Source organism: Sorex araneus, chromosome 6 (assembly GCF_027595985.1).
Source record: "Sorex araneus isolate mSorAra2 chromosome 6, mSorAra2.pri, whole genome shotgun sequence".
Classification (NCBI taxonomy): Eukaryota; Metazoa; Chordata; class Mammalia; order Eulipotyphla; family Soricidae; genus Sorex; species Sorex araneus.
This window is the reverse complement of record NC_073307.1, coordinates 87527573-87546321: the sequence shown is the minus strand read 5'-3', so window position 1 is coordinate 87546321 and position 18749 is coordinate 87527573. Positions and strand designations below refer to the sequence as shown.

The window sequence follows — 18749 nt, the reverse complement described above, 5'->3', positions numbered from 1 at the left end:
TGTCGGGCGCACGGAGGCTGGGGGGTGGGGGTGGGGAATCAAAACCAAATGGGTGTTGGGGAGTTCAGCACCATTTCTCTAGGTACCTGTCCCGATGGATGAACATTTCCTCGGAGGTGAGCCCCGAGAGGATGAAGCTGAGGTCCCTACCATGGAGCCGGCCCTGGTAGAGTGAACGAGTCTCTCTCCTTGGGAGGCACCCCAGGAGCTGTGTGGAGCTTTTTTTATTATTATTGTTGTTATTATTATTATGGAGATCAGAGAAGTCTCAAGCGAAAAGTCAGGCCTCGGGGTTTATCTGATGAGCATATTTCTGATGATCTGAGCCTATCCTCACTCCTGTCCATGGACCGTTTCCTCGGGATGGTGGGAACGTGGTCCCAGGACTGTGCTGGGCATACAGGTTGCTGGAGCCTTTTCCTCTGGGGATTTTATGTCTCTTAAATTTTTTATTGTAGGGGCTGGAGCAATAGCATAGTGGGTAGGGCGTTTGCCTTGCATGCGGCCAACCTGGGTTCGATTCCCAGCATTCCATATGGTCCCCTGAGCACCGCCAGGGGTAATTCCTGAGTGCAGAGCCAGGAGTAACCCCTGTACATTGCTGGGTGTGACCCAAAAAGCAAAAAAAAAAAATTGTATTGTAATGTGGTTACTATGGCGTTCACACTTGGATGGACAAAGTGACTGCAACTTCACCACCAAAACGCCCAAGACCCTCCATCCCTGCCCCTGTGTCACTTTCAGTTTGTCTGTTTTCTTTCTTTATCCCACGCCCTCTCGGCACCTGTTTCCCAAAGCCCTATAATCCAAGGCTGAGGGTTTGACATCATCCCATCCTGTTTATTCCCTTGTTTTGTTTCTCTAAACCCATATACAGAGATCAGGAATTCTAGTTCTAAGCCACAGATACAAAGTGCCTGGTGATTTGAAGTCAACTGAGGGGCGGTTGGGAAAGGAGGGTGTCCTTAGCCAACTGGACGTTGTTTCAGCCCAAGAGCTGTTGCTCTAGGCTAAGAGTGAAAAGGACTCTCCCCTTCTCGCTGGCCCCTCCTTTGGGAAGGAGAAAAGGTTGGGTCTGTCTTTCTCTGGGTCTGCAGCGGAGAGGAGGGATTCGAGACGAATCCCAAAGAAGAAAGCTTTGCCATCATGGCCAGATGGATGGTGCATGATGGAACCAATTAGCTCTCTCTTTTGCTGCACAGAGAGGAAAAATTTCAGAATTTCAGTTTTCAAAGCAGAGACTCCTTTTCCAGAAACGTTTGATTATTTTCTTCTTTCAGACTGATTTCCATGCTTGTTTGGGGGGTAGAATCCGGGTTTCAGAAGTCTGTGGGTGACCCAAGAGGCCAAAGCCACTTCCATTCTTGGGCGAAGTTGTGGCTGAATCGCTCCTTTTCAACTTGCCCCCATCCCCGAAATTCCGTTTTCTTTTATGTGCTATAAGTCCTCCCCCCAGCAAGCCGCCTTTGATTGGGACTGGCCAGATGATACTACCTGAAAGAGTGGAAGTTGGCAACCGTGAGGAACACAACCTTTTCCTGCTCTGGTTATCTGGGTCAGAATCACCAGGTTTGATGACTTTGATCATGTTCGTTTCATAGCAAAGCGTTGTGTTGAGACTCGCTTTCTTAGGAGGCGGATTGCCTCTCGTTCTTCTCTTTGGGAGCCATCTTGGTGGTGATTGGACATAACTCCCTGCTCTGTCCTTGGAGATCACTCCTAGTGGTGCTCAGGAAACCATGGGTGTCGGGACTAGACCTGGCATCAGCCACCTGCAAGGCAAATGCTAAGACCCCCATGCTCTCTCCCCAGCACAGAAAGCAGGTTACTAACCTCAATTATGAGGCAGCCTACCCTCTTCATGATGTAAGTACCATGCCCCCAGGCACTCTCCTCGTAATCTCCAGAAAGTTTGCAACTGTGATGACACAGGGGGTTAGGCAGGAGTTTTAAGTTCCTTCTTCAGCATGGGTTGCTGACGAAATACAGATGAGTGTGGAAAGTGGGTGCCCCCGTAGTATATGAGAAGAGACACAGAGATGTCTTTACCTGTAGCGCTAGTTGTTTTTTTAAATATTAATATTTTTATTATTCATTCTCCAACTTGTTTGAAATCCTGAATTTTTAAAAAAAATTTTAAAAAATTTTATTGAATCACCGTGAGATAATTACAAGCTTTCATGTTTGGGTTACAATCACACAATGATCAAACACCCATCCCTCCACCAGTGCACAATCCCCACCATCAATATCCCGGGTATACCCCCCTTTCCCACCCTCCCCCTGCCTCTAAGAGAGTCTATTCCCCAGACTCTCTCTCTACTTTGGGACATTATGGCTTGCAACACAGACACTGAGAGGTCATCATGTTTGGTCCATTATCTACTTTTGGCATGCATCTCCCATCCCGACTGGTTCCTCCAGCCATCATTCTCTTAGTGATCCCTCCTCTACTCCATCTGCCTTCTCCCCTCCACTCATGAAGCAGGCTTCCAGCTCTGGGGCAATCCCCCTGGCCCTTGTATCTACCGTCCTTGGGTGTCAGCCTCATGTGATCTGTAGCGCTAGTTGTGTGAGCTCTCAAAACCTGTGTTGCCAGCAAGGTGCCAGGAGAACTGTAATGAGAGAGGCATGTACCTTGTATGTCCTGGGGTAGGGTGGGGCACCAACTAAGGTGCCAACAAGTTTCTAGAAGTGAAGCGAGCTCCTTATGTCTAGCCGTGTTGCTGCAGAAGGGACTTTAGGGTCGCATGCAATGTCCTGAGATTGGCGATCTCCTGGCGGAGGTGGAAGCAGTCCCGGAAGTTCCCCTTGTCAGCCAGACACGCGACACCCACGTGGCTGACAAGCAGTGGGAGGGCTGACACCTGCTGAACCCTTTCTGTGCAGTCTGGGGACTGTCCTCCCAGTGGGATCTGCTGCTGTGGCAGCCCTGGGTGTGAGTGCAGGGATTGGATGGTGTGTATATACATAGGGCGGGTGTGGTCTGCTCTGATCCAGACCCACCTGGGGTCCTTCAGCCTCCATCCGTGCCCCATCTGCAGCTCTGAACTCCCACCCTCTGCTCTCCCTCCTGGTGTGCGACTCCTCCCCTCGACTAGTGCGGGGTGGCTTCACAGCGCTGTGGTGATGGCTCTTGAACTCATTAGTGACGCTCACAGTGAAGCTACAGTCTTGTGAGTGAGATAAATCTGCGGCTTATTCAGCTTTCTGGGTACCCTCCTCCTGGTCTACACTCCCTCCAGGTACTCCCCCACCCCCCATCCCTCACTTCCCCCTCTTGAGCAATTTTGGATGTTTTATGTTCATGCCAAGGAAGAAACTTAATATCAAAAAGTGTTCTTTGGTGATGCTATGGGGTCCACTCAACTGGTAACTCTTTGGGTGTGTCCCCTAGCACCCCCTGCAGCCTGTCGGGGGCCTCTGCTTGCACAGGGAGCCCCCCGGCTGGTCTCTCCTCTCTCCTAAGCCAGGGGAGTGAGGCCGATGGGTGAGAGGGTCTCTCAGTGAACAGGAGATGGGAATTCACACATTTTTGTGTACATCTCATCTAGGCTTGTTATTTGCCTCATCGTTTATCCTCCTCGCAGATTAATTAATATTTGTTTTTTTTTCTTTTTTCTTTTTTTTTTGGGGGGGGGCGTCAATCCCGGCGATGCACAGGGCTCACTCCTGGCTCTGCACTCAGGAATTACCCCTGGCAGTGCTCAGGGAACCCTATGGGATGCTCAGATTAATTAGTATTTGGACATCGTGCCTGCCTCCCCTCCAAACTGATGATGTTCCCATCTCCTCACTGCGATCTCCATTCTCTCTGGAAAGAAGGGTTCAGGGCAGAAGATGTGATGGAGACGAGTGAAATCGCACCAGACTTGCCCCTCCCCTGCCTCTCCATGCCACGGCCAGGCCTCCCTACTCAGGGCGCTCCTCGGTCTCATGTGCTGGGGAGATAGAATCCTCCCCATCTGGGCGCCAGGAACTCAGGTCAGAATGGGAGGCAGAACAGGCAGATCACGTGGGATCCGAGTAGCATCATGAAGGAAGCAAGCCAACACCATGGATTAGAAGTTAGAAGGTTCTCTCGGGGAGGAGAATGTGTGGTGGGGGCGGAGGGGTGTGTCCTTCTGTCACATCCACTGTGGGCTGTGCTGTGTCCATGGGGTGTGAAGTGCTGTCAGGATTATAGAGCTCATCTCTTGGTGTGCGGTTTGCAAATTTTGTGGTCTGGGCATCCTCTTACCCTCTTTCTTAGTCACTCATTTATTTGAATGTCTGTGATCTAGGGACTTTTTTTTTTTTTTTTGCTCAGGGACTATTCCTAACTCTGTGCTCAGGATTGACCCCTGGCCATGCTTGGGGGATCATATGTGGCATTGGAGATTTGTACCTTGTTGAGCCATGTGTCTTAACCCTATCTCTTCAGTCCCTGTCACTGTCACTGTCATCCCGTTGCTCATAGATTTGTTCGAGCGGGCACCAGTAACATATCTCATTGAGAGACTTATTGTTACTGTGTTTGGCATATCCAATGGGTATGGGTAGCTTGCCAGGCTCTGCCACTCGGGCTCGATACTCTCGGTAGCTTGCCGGGCCCTCCAAGAGGGGTGGAGGAATCGAACTCGGGTCGGCCACGTGAAAGGTGAACACCCAACCTCTGTGCTATATCACTTCAGTCCCTACACATTAAAAATTATTGAGAGCACCCAGAGGGCTTTTGCTTAGTTCTAGAAATCCATATTCCTTGTCTTAGAAGATAAATTTGAGAAAAACATAAGGCACAAGAATTAACAGCACATATTCCATTACCTGTCTAGGGCCTTGTACACTCAGGACATCACAGGAATGAAACAAATACTCTCTCAGTGCTGCATCACTGTATCACTGTCATCCCATTGTTCATCGATTTACTTGAGTGGGCACCAGTAATGTCTCCATTCGTCCCAGCCCTGAGAGTTTAGCAGCCTCTCCTTACTCATCTTTTCCAATGATTGGAGGCTTCTTCCAGGGTCAGGGGAATGAGACCTGTAACTCTTACTATTTTTGGCATATCGAATATGCCACAGGGAGCTTGCCAGGTTCTGCCGTGCAGGCGGGATACTCTCTGTAGCTTGCCGGGCTCTCCAAGAGGCATATATATTCATTTCCTGCTATGATGATGTGTCGCACTGCCGTAAAGCGGCCAAGTGGTCCAGGAATATGTTCACTCAGGTGTGAGGCTTGGCCCAAGCATGTGAAAAGTGGCCTGGAGTGTGGCGGCGGTTGGGTAGTGGAGGTTGGCTGCCGGGGCTGGGTTCCTTGGGGTGGGGAGGGTTCTCACCCACCCACTCTGGGGCACCCTGAGTGAGAACAGCCTTACGCAGAGTCCAGTGGCATGGCGATGGGGGCCTCATTTTATGCTCCCTTCCAGGAAAAGCAGCCATGAGTTTTGGACGGTGGCCAATGAGGAGATTGGCTCCAGCAGGAGGTGGCTTATGGGTGTGACCCCCTGGTCCTCCGGAGACTAGGGGAAGCAGGCAGAGGATCTCTGCTCCCGGGTCCCGTAGAGCCCAGAGTCCAAGATCACAAAGTCCCGTCTCAGTGCTATTTTGAAAAAATATCTTTGATTGGAAAGGACGAGTAGAGAGAGGCTTCTAAAAATCTCAGGGCTAGGACGAATGGAGACGCTACTGAGACCACTCGAGAAAATCGACGATCAACGGGATGATGATGATGATGATGATGATGATGATGATGATGATGATGATGATGATGATGATCTTTGATTGATGAACTCATGGTTTGGGGCCCAGCGAACACTGAGGAATACTGCACTACTGTCCTTTCCTCGGGAGCTCATGTTCTGGGCAGATTGGTGATCACAGTATGCACTAAAGGAATGAGCAAGGTGCCAGGCCTGAGCAGAGAGGGTGAGAGGTGTGGGGTGCATTGACATCTGCTTGTATGAGCACATTAATCCCTCTAGGCATTCCTGTGCCTTGCTGATCCCGTTTGCTGGGTGGGGGTATGGCATGGTTATGGTGATAGAGTTGTGCTGGAAGTGGAAGCAGGGATTGTGGAACTGGAGGTTATAGAGCAGGTAGGTCTGGTAGGCAAGGTGATAATGGTGCTGCTGGTGGTGACAGGGATGGTCATTGCAGTGATGGGATGATGATGGTGGGTTGTGGTGGTGATGGTGGTTGTGATGATGGTGTTCATGTTCGTGGTGATGCTGATGGTGATGATATTGGTGGTTACAGTGATGGTGGGGAAGAAAGTTGTTGGACTGGAGTGATTTGAATGAGGGGAAGGAGGAACCTGAAGTGTAGCAAGCAGTTACTTTTTTTCCCTTTTTTTGGGGGGACGGTCATACCTGGCAATGCACAGGGGTTATTCCTGGCTCTGCACTCAGGAATCACTCCTGGCAGTGCTCAGGGAACCATATGGGATGCTGGGAATTGAACCCCGGTAGGCCACGTGCAAGGCAAACGCACTACCTGCTGTGCTATCCCTCTAGCACCAAGCACAGTTACTTTTGATAGCAAACAAAAGATACTGTCTGAAAATGGACGCTAAAGTTCACAAAATCCTTCCATTCTGGGAGGTTACAGAGGCTACTACTGTGACTCTCAGCCTTGAGGTGAATTTCCTGTTCACCAAAGAGGGAGAGCGGAGAAATCCCTGACCCCCGGTGACTCTTGTTCTCTTCCCTTCTTCCGTAGGTATTAACTCACTGATAGCAAACAATATCTACGAGGCAGCTTACCCTCTTCATGATGTAAGTACCGTGTCTCCTGGCACTCTCCTCGTAATGCCCAGAAACTTGGCACTGTGGCGACACAGCAGATGTAGAAGGGAGGTGAGAGAATCATAACAACCGAATGTCCCGGCTGATGGTGAATGGCTCATGGTGGATACTCATACGGTGTGGTCTTTGCCTGCTGTCTTGGACGATCTCTCCAGCTCTTTCTCTAGGGAGAAAAAAAAAGATAAGACCTTTGATTGAGCTTCCCTTCCACCACAGACTTTAGTTTTGGGGTAGGAAGACAAGCAGTTTCAGAGATGCAGCATGGGTGAAGGAGGGTGGACGATGCTGGGGGCCAAGTCAGAGGCCGGGTGCCTGCAGCCTGCGCTTTCATACCCTTCCATCATCGGAGTCCTGTTTTGTATGTGATCATGCCTGTGGCAATGTGTTAAACATCCCCCAAGACCCTGCTGCGATATTCTCCAAGACAGTTCCTGAAGAACTCAACGAGCCCAGGACACATATGGTCCATCTAGGTGGCCTTTTCGTCAGCATTTGTCATAGGCTGAGGCTACACGGGGACTTCTGAGATGAGACTGGAGTGGCCCAAGGAATCTCTCAGATGATTTTCTTGCTCACATCCTGGCTGTGACCCTAGACGAGGTTGGGGTCTGTGAGGGATAAGCATTTCCCAGCATCCCTTACGCATGGCAATGACGGAAGAGAGGGAAACCCGCTCCTTCCCAGGCCCTGGTTGGCCTTCCTTAAACGGGAGGGACGGAGTGAAGGAATGGGGTGGCATTAGAAAGGAAAAAAAGACAATCTGTCCTGTGTTTGGCTTTACCCAACATCTCCTTGTCCCTACAGGGTGAATATGATAGTCCAGGGGACGACATGAATGACAGAAAGGTAAGCTGGTCTTACGTGGTTCTGGTGGGGACACAGATGACTCTGGGTGGGTAGGAAATGTGGGAGAAGTGGCCTCTTGACTGGCCTCCCTAGTTTTCAGTGCCCCATAGAAGGAAGAAGTGTGAGGGCCATTTTCAGTGGGAAACATGAGTATGTGGGGTGCTGTGGTCCTTGTTGTCCCTGGACTCTACCCCAGCCACCCCCTCTCCAAAAGCATTCTTGTGACACCGAGAATCAGAAGGCCTTCATTGGGGCTTGAAAAACCGAGGTCTAGGCATATCTATGAGCACAGGGTCATGTTAAACGTAGCTGGGTTTGGGACACCTGTGACTCTCAGATCAGCTGTCCTTGCTGGCACGAGTGATGGCCCCTGCCATGAGGGATGGGAGACAGTGAGTGATCTTTGAGCTTGTCTTCCTCCTCTCTGGGCAGATAAATGTGGTTAATAACTTCTCAAAAAACAAAACATTATTTTTTTTATTATATTACATTCCCACCATCTATGCCAAGAACACAAAACTATTAATTTGAAAAGTTACACGCACACCTATAGTAACTGCAGTACTATTTACCATGACCAAGATCTGGAAACAACCCATATCATTATATGTGAGTGGATCAAGAAACTGTGGTATACACACACACACACACACACACACACACACACAGTGGGACACTATTAAGCTATAAGAAAAGATGAAATTTTGGGGCTGGAGTGATAGCATAGTGGGTAGGGCGTTTGCCTTGCACGCGGCCGACCCGGGTTCAAATCCCAGCATCCCATATGGTCCCCTGAGCACCGCCAGGAGTGGTTCCTGAGTGCAGAGCCAGGAATAACCCTTGTGCACCGCCAGGTGTGACCCAAAAACCAAAAAAAAAAAAAAAAAGAAAAGAAAAGATGAAATTTTGCCATTTGCAGCAACTCAGCTAGAACTGGAGGGAATCATGTCAAGCAAAATAAACAGAGAGAACAATAAATGCCAGGTGACCTCATTCATGCGTGGTATAGGGAGAAGCTATATGAATGGTCAGTGACATATGAACACAAACCCTCGGATTCTTCCGACAAAACAGAGGTTACCAAGTGTGGGACAGGGCATAGGAAGTGAAGGGGATGAGACATTATTAATACTACTATGGAAAAATCACTGCATCACTGTCATCCCGTTAGCGCAGCGGTAGGGCGTTCGCCTTTCATGCGGCTGACCCGTGTTCGATTCCTCCTCCCCTCTCGGAGAGTCCGGCAAGCTACTGAGAGTGTCGTGCCCACACGGCAGAGCCTGGCAAGCTACCCGTGATGTATTGGATGGGAAAATAAATATGAAAAAAAGATCATCTAAAAGAGATCATCTGAGCCATCTAAATAATTAAGTTACCCTTGGCATCTCCAAAAAAAAAAAAAAAAAGAGAGAGGATCATTTCCATTCCACAGATGATAGAGAGAGGTGGAGAGAGTGGCTCTTTCCTATTGTATGTCCTGGGAAGCCAGGAATTGGAGGTTCCACCCAAGAGATGGGCAGGGTCCCCTTGGATGGATCTCCACCAGGCTACCAAGAGCCCCTGGCTACTCAGGAGCGCTTTTGCCAGCCCACCACCCCGGTCCCATTTCTGGACAGATGTTGGATGCTGGACTCAGCTGTACCACTTTCTCCTGCCAGGGTGTGGCGCTCTAGGGACCAGCCAGCCTCTTTAGTGGGGGCTGCCCCATCTGGCTGTCAAACGCCTTGTCCCAGCCTCCCCTCCCTGCTCATCCCCAACCCCCAGCCTTTAGCAACTCTGGTGAGCAGAGGAGGGTGGGCAAGGGTGGGGAGATGAGAAACCGAAGCCCGAGAAGTTTCCCTCCCCCTCCACTCCCAACGCTGTTGTCTGGAAAACCATTCATCCCCCAAGTTGCTTTTTGAGCAGCCTTCTTTTTATCCTGCCTATTAGTCCCTGTTATGAAGTGTTAAGTATTAAAAACATAAAAGGTCTTTTCCAGAAATACTGCTCTGATTGCTTCCACATGTCCCCTCTCCGCCTGCCCAGGGAGTCTGCTGTAGCATTGCGATGTCTTAACCTCATCTGTTTTCTATCTGATGCTAATAGTCTCGGTGTTTAATTTCCTGAAAAGTCCCGGATCCGATTTAAAGGCAAAGGAGGAAGTGTTTCTCCCCAAATCTCACCCCTGGCACCCTAGCCATTTTTTGACCTCCCACTCGCTGCTCTTCCATTCCTCCCCTTTAAAGACTTGATCACTCTTTGCTGCCACCTCTAGAACTCTCCTGCTGGGTGGGTGGTGAGCCCAGCCTGTCAAGGTGAAGCACTGGGGGCTGGGGGGGGGAGAGAAATATTCCAGAGACAGGAGCACATAGTACCTCATGTGAGAAACGAGCCAGCCCTCTAGAATCCGCACAGAGGTAGAGATGTGATGCGTAGACTCTCCCAAATAGATATGGATGTGTTTGACAATGCTATATTATCATCATCAGCAAAGCCTTTTAAATTATTATTATTATTTTTTTGCTTTTTGGGTCACACCTGGAGATGCACAGGGGTTACTCCTGGCTTTGCACTCGGGAATTTCTCCTGGCGGTGCTCAGGGGACCCTATGGGATGCTGGGAACCGAACCCGGGTCGGCCGCGTGCAAGGCAAACGCCCTATCCGCTGTGCTATCACTCCAGCCCAGCAAAGCCTTTTAATGGAATATTTTCCTCTTGGAAAATGGTGTGCTTGTTGCTAGTGTGGGACTCTGCCCCATGCCCGGGCACCCCAGCTGGGCAGAGAGAGACAGCCAGGCTGGGGCTGCATGGGGCTGGATAGCTCCCCAAGTTGCTCTCTGGGAAGGTGGACCAGCGTTTGCATCGAGAGATGAGAGATCCCTAGCTGAGCTGGCTACTTCATGGACCAGGGTCCCTGCTAGGGAAATAGAGCTGGCCGTGAGAGTGGAGGTCAGAGAAACTGGGAGTTCCGTCTGGGGATGGGAAAGCAACAGTCATCCAGGTGTGACCATCAATTCTGACATCCATCCATAACGGGTTGACCACTCAGGCCTGAACCCCGGGGTCCAAATGCCAGCCATGTCTGTTTTGACAGAGCTCAGCTCACTGTGTCCAGCACGGGACATGCTCCCTGCAGGCTGGACTCTGGCTGCTGGAGGTTTCATGACATGCCTTGGAGAGGGGTGACAGGGCTCAAAAGCCTTCTAGCAAAGAAGTGACCCGAATCCTGGTCGGGAAGGATTTGGGTTGGTTCCACGCACACAGAGAGGATTAAGGAAGTGCAGTGAAGGCGGGAATCAGTAAATCACCAAACTTTGGGGAGGGTTGGAAGGCACCCTAATTCCCATTCTTTAGCACCCAGATGGATGCTCTTTCCCCTCTTTTGTGTAATTTGTGGGTATTCCCTGCATCTCCCAAGACTGGAGTCCTAGTCGATTGCTGGGGAGGTGCTGACTCAGCAGAGCTGGGAGTTGGGGGGGGGATCACTCTCCTCTCCTGCAGGGTAATTAAGAAGAAGTTAGTTTCCTCCCCCTGGAAAACCAGGCTTTCCTGGCCTCTAGAAGACACGAGGCACAGGGAGTGCCAGTGCCAGGGCTGGGATGGTGCCCTTCGTTCCTGGCTGTCCGGGGCCCCCTAGTTCTACATCCACCAGCCCACCTATGCCCTCAGGCATCCTGTGGAAGGGGCAGCAAGACTTTCCCCCTCAATTCCCATAGTGGCTTCCCTGCCCACTTACTGGGGGCAGGAGAGAACTGGAACACTCCACCGGGATGCAATTTCCTTTGTTGTTATAAAGCCCCAACCCCAGATTTTCCAGCTCTGGCGGATCAATTAGAGGATGACCCAACCCTCCTCCCCAGATCCCCGAGAACGGTGTGGAATATGGCTGCCTTAGCTTTCCCTCTTGCTTTGGGCCACACCCGGAGGTACTCAGGGATGACTCTCGACTGTGCTTGGGAGGGTCACTCAAACTACTGGAGAACAGGTGATGCGAGGGATAGATCCTAGCTGATCACAGTGAAGCACCTGGGGACAGGCGCCGAGATCTCAGCCTGCCAAGGTGAAGGCTCCGGAGAACAAGGTGGGGTGTGTGTGTGGGGGGGGAGGGATAACACCCAGTCCGCCTGCACCGCCAACATGCGTACTGACCGTTGAGCTGGCTCTCAGACCCAGTTTCAGCATTTGCAATGCCAGCTTTGGGTACAAAGGGTCCCTTCTCCCTGGTTGCCCCTTGAGGGGGCACCCTCCCATTCCACACCCTCAGCGGGGATAGAGGAGACGGACACACTCCCGGGAATGCTGCTGGGTTGGGAATAGCTGGTGGCTTTCTGCTCAGGGCGATCCTGGAGCCTCCAAGAAGGTAAAAACAAAATCCTCAACTCCATTTCCTTCTTGGACAAGACAAACAAGATTTTGAAGGGGGGGAGGGTTGAGTCAACACCTAGCGGTACCCCCAGCAGGACAATCCCTGCTCTGTGCTCTGGGGACCATGCTGTTTCAGGGGATCAGACGGGTTGGCCACATGCAAAGCCAGTGTCCTAACACCTCCGTGTTAACTCTCTGTCCAGGAGGCTGGGTTGGGTAGAAGCTTCTTTTGGAGGCTGGGATGGGTCTGTTGGTGGTGGTCACTGCACCACCTAGTTCTCTTTTCCCCTCTTTTTCCCCCATCAAAGTGGAGAATGAACAGACGGGCCTAGAATTCTGAAGGGGCCCCTGAAATAAGGCAGTTGTGCTTGTGGGCAGAGCTGCCTGTCCTCCTGTCCTCCCTGGGGCTTGGCCCGTCGGGGAAGAGGATATGGGGTAGCTCTGTGCAGCTCTAAAGGAAGACGAGGGATTTGCTACGAGCTACCTTAGGAAGGTCTTAGACTCTGCCAAGGGAAGGGACTCTTCCAAGTCATGGAGGTGGCTCCCCTGCCATGCACTCATGGCCTGCTTGTCTGGAAGGGACCTCTACCCCCCAGAACAGGCTTCCTGTTTGCTGATTGCTGGTCTGTCCTGGATCCGTGGACCTGGACTATTGTCTGGGAAAACTGTGCGAGAGGAGACGTTGGCAGAGGTGGGAATGTCTGAAGCCTGCCGCATCCTCTCCCTGTCTACCCTGCAAGTCATAGAGGGGAAACTTGCTGCATCACACCCCGAACCGCTGCGCCGTGACCTCCGTTCTCTTACGTAGGGGCTGCCCCCCCTCTGGAGCCAGGCTGTCTCTCTTGGCTCACCCCCATTTACATGCACACACTCGGGAGGTTGATTTCTGCTTAGCTAATGCCACACTCGTCACGGGACCTTCCAGAGGTTACTTATAATCCATCTGGGATCCAGCCCCGGGGTCAGGCTCGTGGGTCGACTCCCCTGGTGAGCACCGAGCCGGTTTTCTCGGCACATTTCAGCCTTTCTCTCCATGCATGGAGGCGTTCTCAGACTCGAGTTAGAGCTGGACACGTGACTCCGAGAAGCCAGGGTTCTGGAGGTCAGAGCCTATGGGGCGGGCAGTGACGTCTCACGGTCCTTGGAGGGGAGGCCTTGCCTGTACCTCCTGACGCAAGCAGGCCTCCCCTGGGGCCCAAGATGAAGTCACTGTGACAACCAGGTTTGGGTGAGGCCAGGTACTCACCCGCTAGGGAGAGGGACCAAAACCCCAGGGACTCGGGGTTGTGGGGAAGAGAGAGAGTTACAATGGTCTCTAAAGTTGGGGGACTCTTGTCCCCCATTTGCAGCTTCAAAACTGAGGTGGTGGTAGGGACCAGGAGGTGGCCCTGAGGTGGGGCGTGTGCATGGAGTGTTGGAGGTCTCGGGTTCCAGCCCTAGCACCACAGACCCCCACAGGAATTAATGACGAGGTTGTCTTTGCTTTGGGTTTGGAGATAGAAACCAGGGCCTTCTCATTAAACCACCGCTAGGTCTTGTAACAGAAAAATGGGTCCCATAGTTGCCACCATTTGCAAAGTGTGGGTATAGTTTGCCTTGTCATGGTTCATATAGATAGTCTGTGTCTTGTGGTTACTGGGATACAGGGTGACAATAAAAATCTGTCATAATAAAATCATCTTCAAAATGCTGGCAGCCATGTAGTGAGAAGAATAGTTCTTATGTCAATATTTAAAAAAAACTTTTCATCTTTTTAAAATTTTTATTTTTTTTTGCTTTTTGGGTCACACCTGGCGATGCACAGGGGTTCCTCCTGGCTCTGCACTCAGGAATCACCCCTGGCGGTGCTCAGGGGACCATATGGGATGCTGGGAATCAAACTCGGGTCAGCCACGTGCAAGGCAAACGCCTTCCCCGCTGTGCTATTGCTCCAGCCCCCTTCATCTTTTTTTTAAAAAATTGAATTACCATGAATTTCAAAGTTACAGATGTTTATGATGGAGCTTCAAGAATATATTGTTCCAACACCAATCTTTTCACAAGTACTCACTACCATCCATCAATATCCTTGTTTCTCTCCCACCCCTTATGTTAGTTTTAAATTATCTTTAGAGATACTTAGATATAAGGTGTGGTGTTTAACTGGATATCCAAAATTACCAATGAAGGTAGGTTCTCCTGGACAGACTTCTCCAGGAATTATAGGTGATAGGATTCTATTGACCATAACAAAATAGCAAATGTATTGTATGCCTGTCAATTCTAGACCTGTCGGTCTAATCATATCGATTCAGTGTGGCTATGGAGACAATATCTAACGATGATCTGGTACCTAATTATTCCATTTATTTATGGATTTTTTGGGAAATCTTACTGGAGAGAGGTTTGAAACCCAAATAGAGTGTATTCCTAAGATGGAAACCCAGCTTTTAAAAAAAATATTTTTTTATTAGTGAATCACCGTGAGGGTACAGTTACAGATTTACACATTTTCGTGCTTGTGTCATACAATGTTCGAGAACCCATCCCTCCACCAGTGCCCATTCTCCACCACCAATGAACCCAGTATCCTCCCACTCCCCCTTCCCATCCCCCCACCCCGCCTCTGTGGCAGGCAACAGAGGTATTGACTGGCCATCGTGTTCAATCTATGGTCTACTGTCAGCACACATCTCCCTTCCCGAGAGGGTCCTCCAACCACATTTTACTTGGTGGTCCCTTCTCTATCTGAGCTGCCTTCTCCCCCAGCATGTGAGGCCGGCTTCCAAGCCATGGAACAAACCTATTGGTACTTTGGAAACCCAGCTTTTATCCACAGGCTGGTTCTGCTGAAGTTGCTGTGAAAATGAGGTGCAAGAAATCGTACAGCAGTTAAGGACTTGTGTGCATTCTACTTAGCTTTGACCCCCACCATGACACAGTCCCCTGAGCTCTGCCTGAAGTAAGTCCTGAGCATGAGCTTATGGTCCAAGAACCGCCAGCCCCCGCACCAGACCCCTCAAAATCCAGTAACCATCACAGACAGCAAGGCAGGGTGAACATTTAGTATCTTTTCCTCACCAGAATATGTCCCCTCAGGTTTCTCCTCCTCCTCCAACTTTGAGACCACTTTGGCAAGGTCATTGTTGACTTCCTGTCACTGACTTCAAGGGGCCACTTTGCTCATCTGGCCAATCAATACTGGTCATAACTGGACATAACCAGTCATTTCCTTCTCCTCAAAAACCATGAGCTGACAGGTTCTCTTGCTCATCACTGGCTGTTCTCCTTTCCCTTCGCTGCCCTCCTATATTATCTCTTTGAACTCTAGATGGGCTGGAGCTATAGCACAGCAGGTAGGGCATTTGCCTTGCATGCAGCCAACCCTGGTTCGATTCCTCTGTCCCTCTCAGAGAGCCTGGCAAGCTACCGAGAGTATCCTGCTCGAACGGCAGAGCCTGGCAAGCTACCCGTGGCATATTCGATATGCCAAAAACAGTAACAAGTCTCACAATGGAGATGTTACTGATGCTCGCTCGATGGGCAACGGGATGACAGTGACAGTGACAGTAAACTCTAGATGAGGATGGACCCAGGACCTTGCCTCAGGCCTCTTCCATTTCTACTCCCTCTCCCAGGGGGATTATAACCACAGTTTAGTGATTTTGCAGATCTCGTCTTCTTTTATAAATCCCTACTTTACATTTCCTGTCTGAATTCTCCTTTGAAACCCAGATTTCTCTAACCAGTGGCTCACACACTAGTCCATGCTGAGGCCTGAAGGGCCTCTTCATTTCCTGTTGCTCAAGTTCAAATTCTTTTTTTTTTTAATTTTTTTATTAGTGAATCACTGTGAGGTACAGTTGCAAACTTAAGAACTTTCATGTTTGCATTTCAGTCATACAGTGATCATTTACCCATCCCTCCAACAGTGCCCATTCTCCTCCACCAATGATCCCAGTATTCCTCTCACCACCCCCACCATCCCCCGCCACCCCACCCTGCCTCTGCAGCAGGGCATTCCCTTTCATTCTCTCTCCTTTTGGGTGTTGTAGTTTGCAATAGAGGTATTGAGTGGCCTTCATGTTTGGTCTACAGTCTACTTTCATCTCGCATCTTCCAACCTGAATGGGTCCTCCCAACATCCTATCCTTGGTGTTCCCTTCTCTATCTCATCCAGCTCAAATTCTTGTCTCCACTCTTCCTGACCTCTTCTCCTGGTCTTCCCTTTGCAGCAAAGGGAACCCCCATTTTCCTGGTTGCTCAGACCCAGCCCATTCTCTCAGCCCCCATCTAATCCAGTGATGCATCTCTCAGCTCTGCTTTTCAAATGGAGCAGAACCAACCCCTTTCCTTGACATCTCTCACCACTCACCCTGTACTTCCGGCCGCCATCATGAAGTGCCTGGGCTGCGGCTGTGGATCCCCTCCTATGTGACTCCTCTTCTCTTCTCTAGATGGCAGCTGGTCTGAGCTCTTGAGCCTCTGAGCCTGGAGGGTCTCCCTTCTGCCTTTTTCCCCCCTTTTTGGGTCACACCCAGCGATGCTCAGGGGTTACTCCTGGCTCTGCACTCAGGAATTACTCCTGGCTGTGCTCGGGGGACCCTATGGGATGCTGGCGATTGAACTCGGGTCAGCTGCATGCAAGACAAATGCCCTCCCCGCTGTACTATCACTCCGGCCCCCCTTCTGCCTTGTTTTGACATGTCAGAATGGTCGATAAGCTCCAGGATGATCGGACCCTCAGTCCTTTCTGACGTCCTGCTCCATGATTCTCCCACACTCTTCCCTACCCCAGCATCACTGCCTCCCTGTCCTTCCTAGGATAGCCATTGACATTTTCCGCTGGGCCTCTGCACAGTTTTCCGCTGGGCCTCTGCTGGGACACCCCTGGACGACTGCCGCTTTCTCCAAAAGCCATGCCCTTTCTGTCCCTTGTACACGGGCCCTCTGCTGCGTCATAGTTTACTCTCTTACCTGACTTGTTTTAGGGAATAGCATTTATACATGACATATGTTGATGTATGTATAGTGATCGCCATAGGCCGGGGTGGAAAACTCAGGACAACAGTAGACTTTGGTGTGCTATTGTCTACACTGTCTGGCCCATCGAAGATGTCCAGTAAGTTCCTATGACAATACGACATTACGAAGGCACGGCCATTCCCTTTTCAATGGATAAATGAATACCAAGACTCATTGTGCTGGACAAGGCAAGACAATGGACAGAAGAGAAGGGGCTTGAATGCTGGGTATAGGTCTGTTTCTGGCCTGAAGGGTGACAAAGGTCCCTTTTATCATTTTGAAAAGAAAAAGTCTGCTTCCATAGCCTTTGGATATGTTTTTTTCCTTCTCTTTCTTTCTCTTTCTTTCTCTTTCTCCCTTCCTTCCTTCCTTCCTTCCTTCCTTCCTTCCTTACTTCCTTCCTTCCTTCCTTCCTTCCTTCCCTCCCTCCCTCCCTCCCTCCTCCCTCCCTCCCTCCCTCCCTCCCTCCCTCCCTCTTTCTTTCTTTCTTTCTTTCTTTCTTTCTTTCTTTCTTTCTTCTTCTTTCTTTCTTTCTTTCTTTCTTCTTTCTTTCTTTCTTTCTTTCTTTCTTTCTTTCTTTCTTTCTTTCTTCTTTCTTTCTTTCTTTCTTTCTTTCTTTCTTTCTTTCTTTCTTTCTGTCTTTCTTTCTGTCTTTCTTTCTCTCTCTTCTTTCTCTCTCTCCTCTCTCTCCCTCCCTCCTCCCCCTCCCTACCTACCTCTTTCTTCCTTCCTTTCTTTCTTTCTTTCTTCTTTCTTTCTTTCTTTCTTTCTTTCTTTCTTTCTTTCTTTCTTTCTTTCTTTCTTTCTTTGTCTCTCTCTCTTTCTTTCTTTCTTTCTTTCTTTGTCTCTCTCTCTTTCTTTCTTTCTTTCTTTCTTTCTTTCTTTCTTTCTTTCTTTCTTTCTTTCTTTCTTTCTTTCTTTCTTTCTTTCTTTCTTTCTTTCATTCTTTCTTCCTTCCTCCCTTCCTTTCTTTCTTGCTTTCACTTTTTTTGTTCACTCCAGGTGATGCTCAGAGGTTATTCCTGGCTCTGAATTCAAGAATTACTCCTGGCAGTGCTCAAAGGCTCACATGGAATGCTGGGGATTGAACCCTGGTTGTCTGCGTGCAAGGCAAATGCCCTAACCTCTGTATAATTGCTCCAGCCCCAGATATATTTCTTGTGAATATCCCATGAGAATATTTTAAGGATCTGTACATTGGTAATAGGATTTTGACTTACTAGGAAGGAAACAAAAATCGCTGTCTGTTCTCCTTTTAATTTATTTCCCCCACTTTTCTTGTTTAGCTGCTGTATCAAGAATGGGCACGCTATGGAGTGTTTTATAAGTTTCAACCTATTGACCTCATCAGGTAAGATGGGGGAGAGCTTTGTGGGAGGACCCTTGAATTGCAATTCCTAAAAGACATCTTGTCAACCCTCCTGGTCCCTGGAAGTCTGTTCTGTGGGGCAAGAAAGTTTTGCTTTGGTAGATTGTGTGATTTCCTCGTTCCATACCTGAGGGACAGGAGGCAGCACAGGGCTCAAGGGGACATGGGGGGAGGGGGGGGGGGACTGCTGGCTTATAGCAACACAGGGGACATGGTCACTTTCTGCCTGAGGCCTTCTGCGCTCTGGTCTCTTTGACCCTGTCTGCTCTCCGCAAAGGATTGGATAGTGTTCTCTCTTTTATGATTTCTCTTTGAATTTGTTCTACAGAAGGATGTGGGGGAAGCAGATTCTTGGCTTTTGCCCAGATGGCTAGTGTTGACCCAGGGAAGAAGAGCTGGCAA

The 18749-nt window shown here is 49.8% G+C and overlaps 1 protein-coding gene across 1 annotated transcript in view; it reads left to right on the top strand.

Moving 5' to 3' along the window:
* Positions 1–18749, top strand: part of ANO2 (anoctamin 2) — a 373823-nt gene that overhangs the window by 109258 nt on the left and 245816 nt on the right. Inside the window, exons 7-9 of the mRNA XM_055142616.1 lie at positions 6699–6754; positions 7589–7630; positions 18265–18329. Of these exons, the coding sequence (XP_054998591.1) occupies positions 6699–6754; positions 7589–7630; positions 18265–18329 (163 nt within the window). The remainder of the gene's footprint in view (positions 1–6698; positions 6755–7588; positions 7631–18264; positions 18330–18749) is intronic.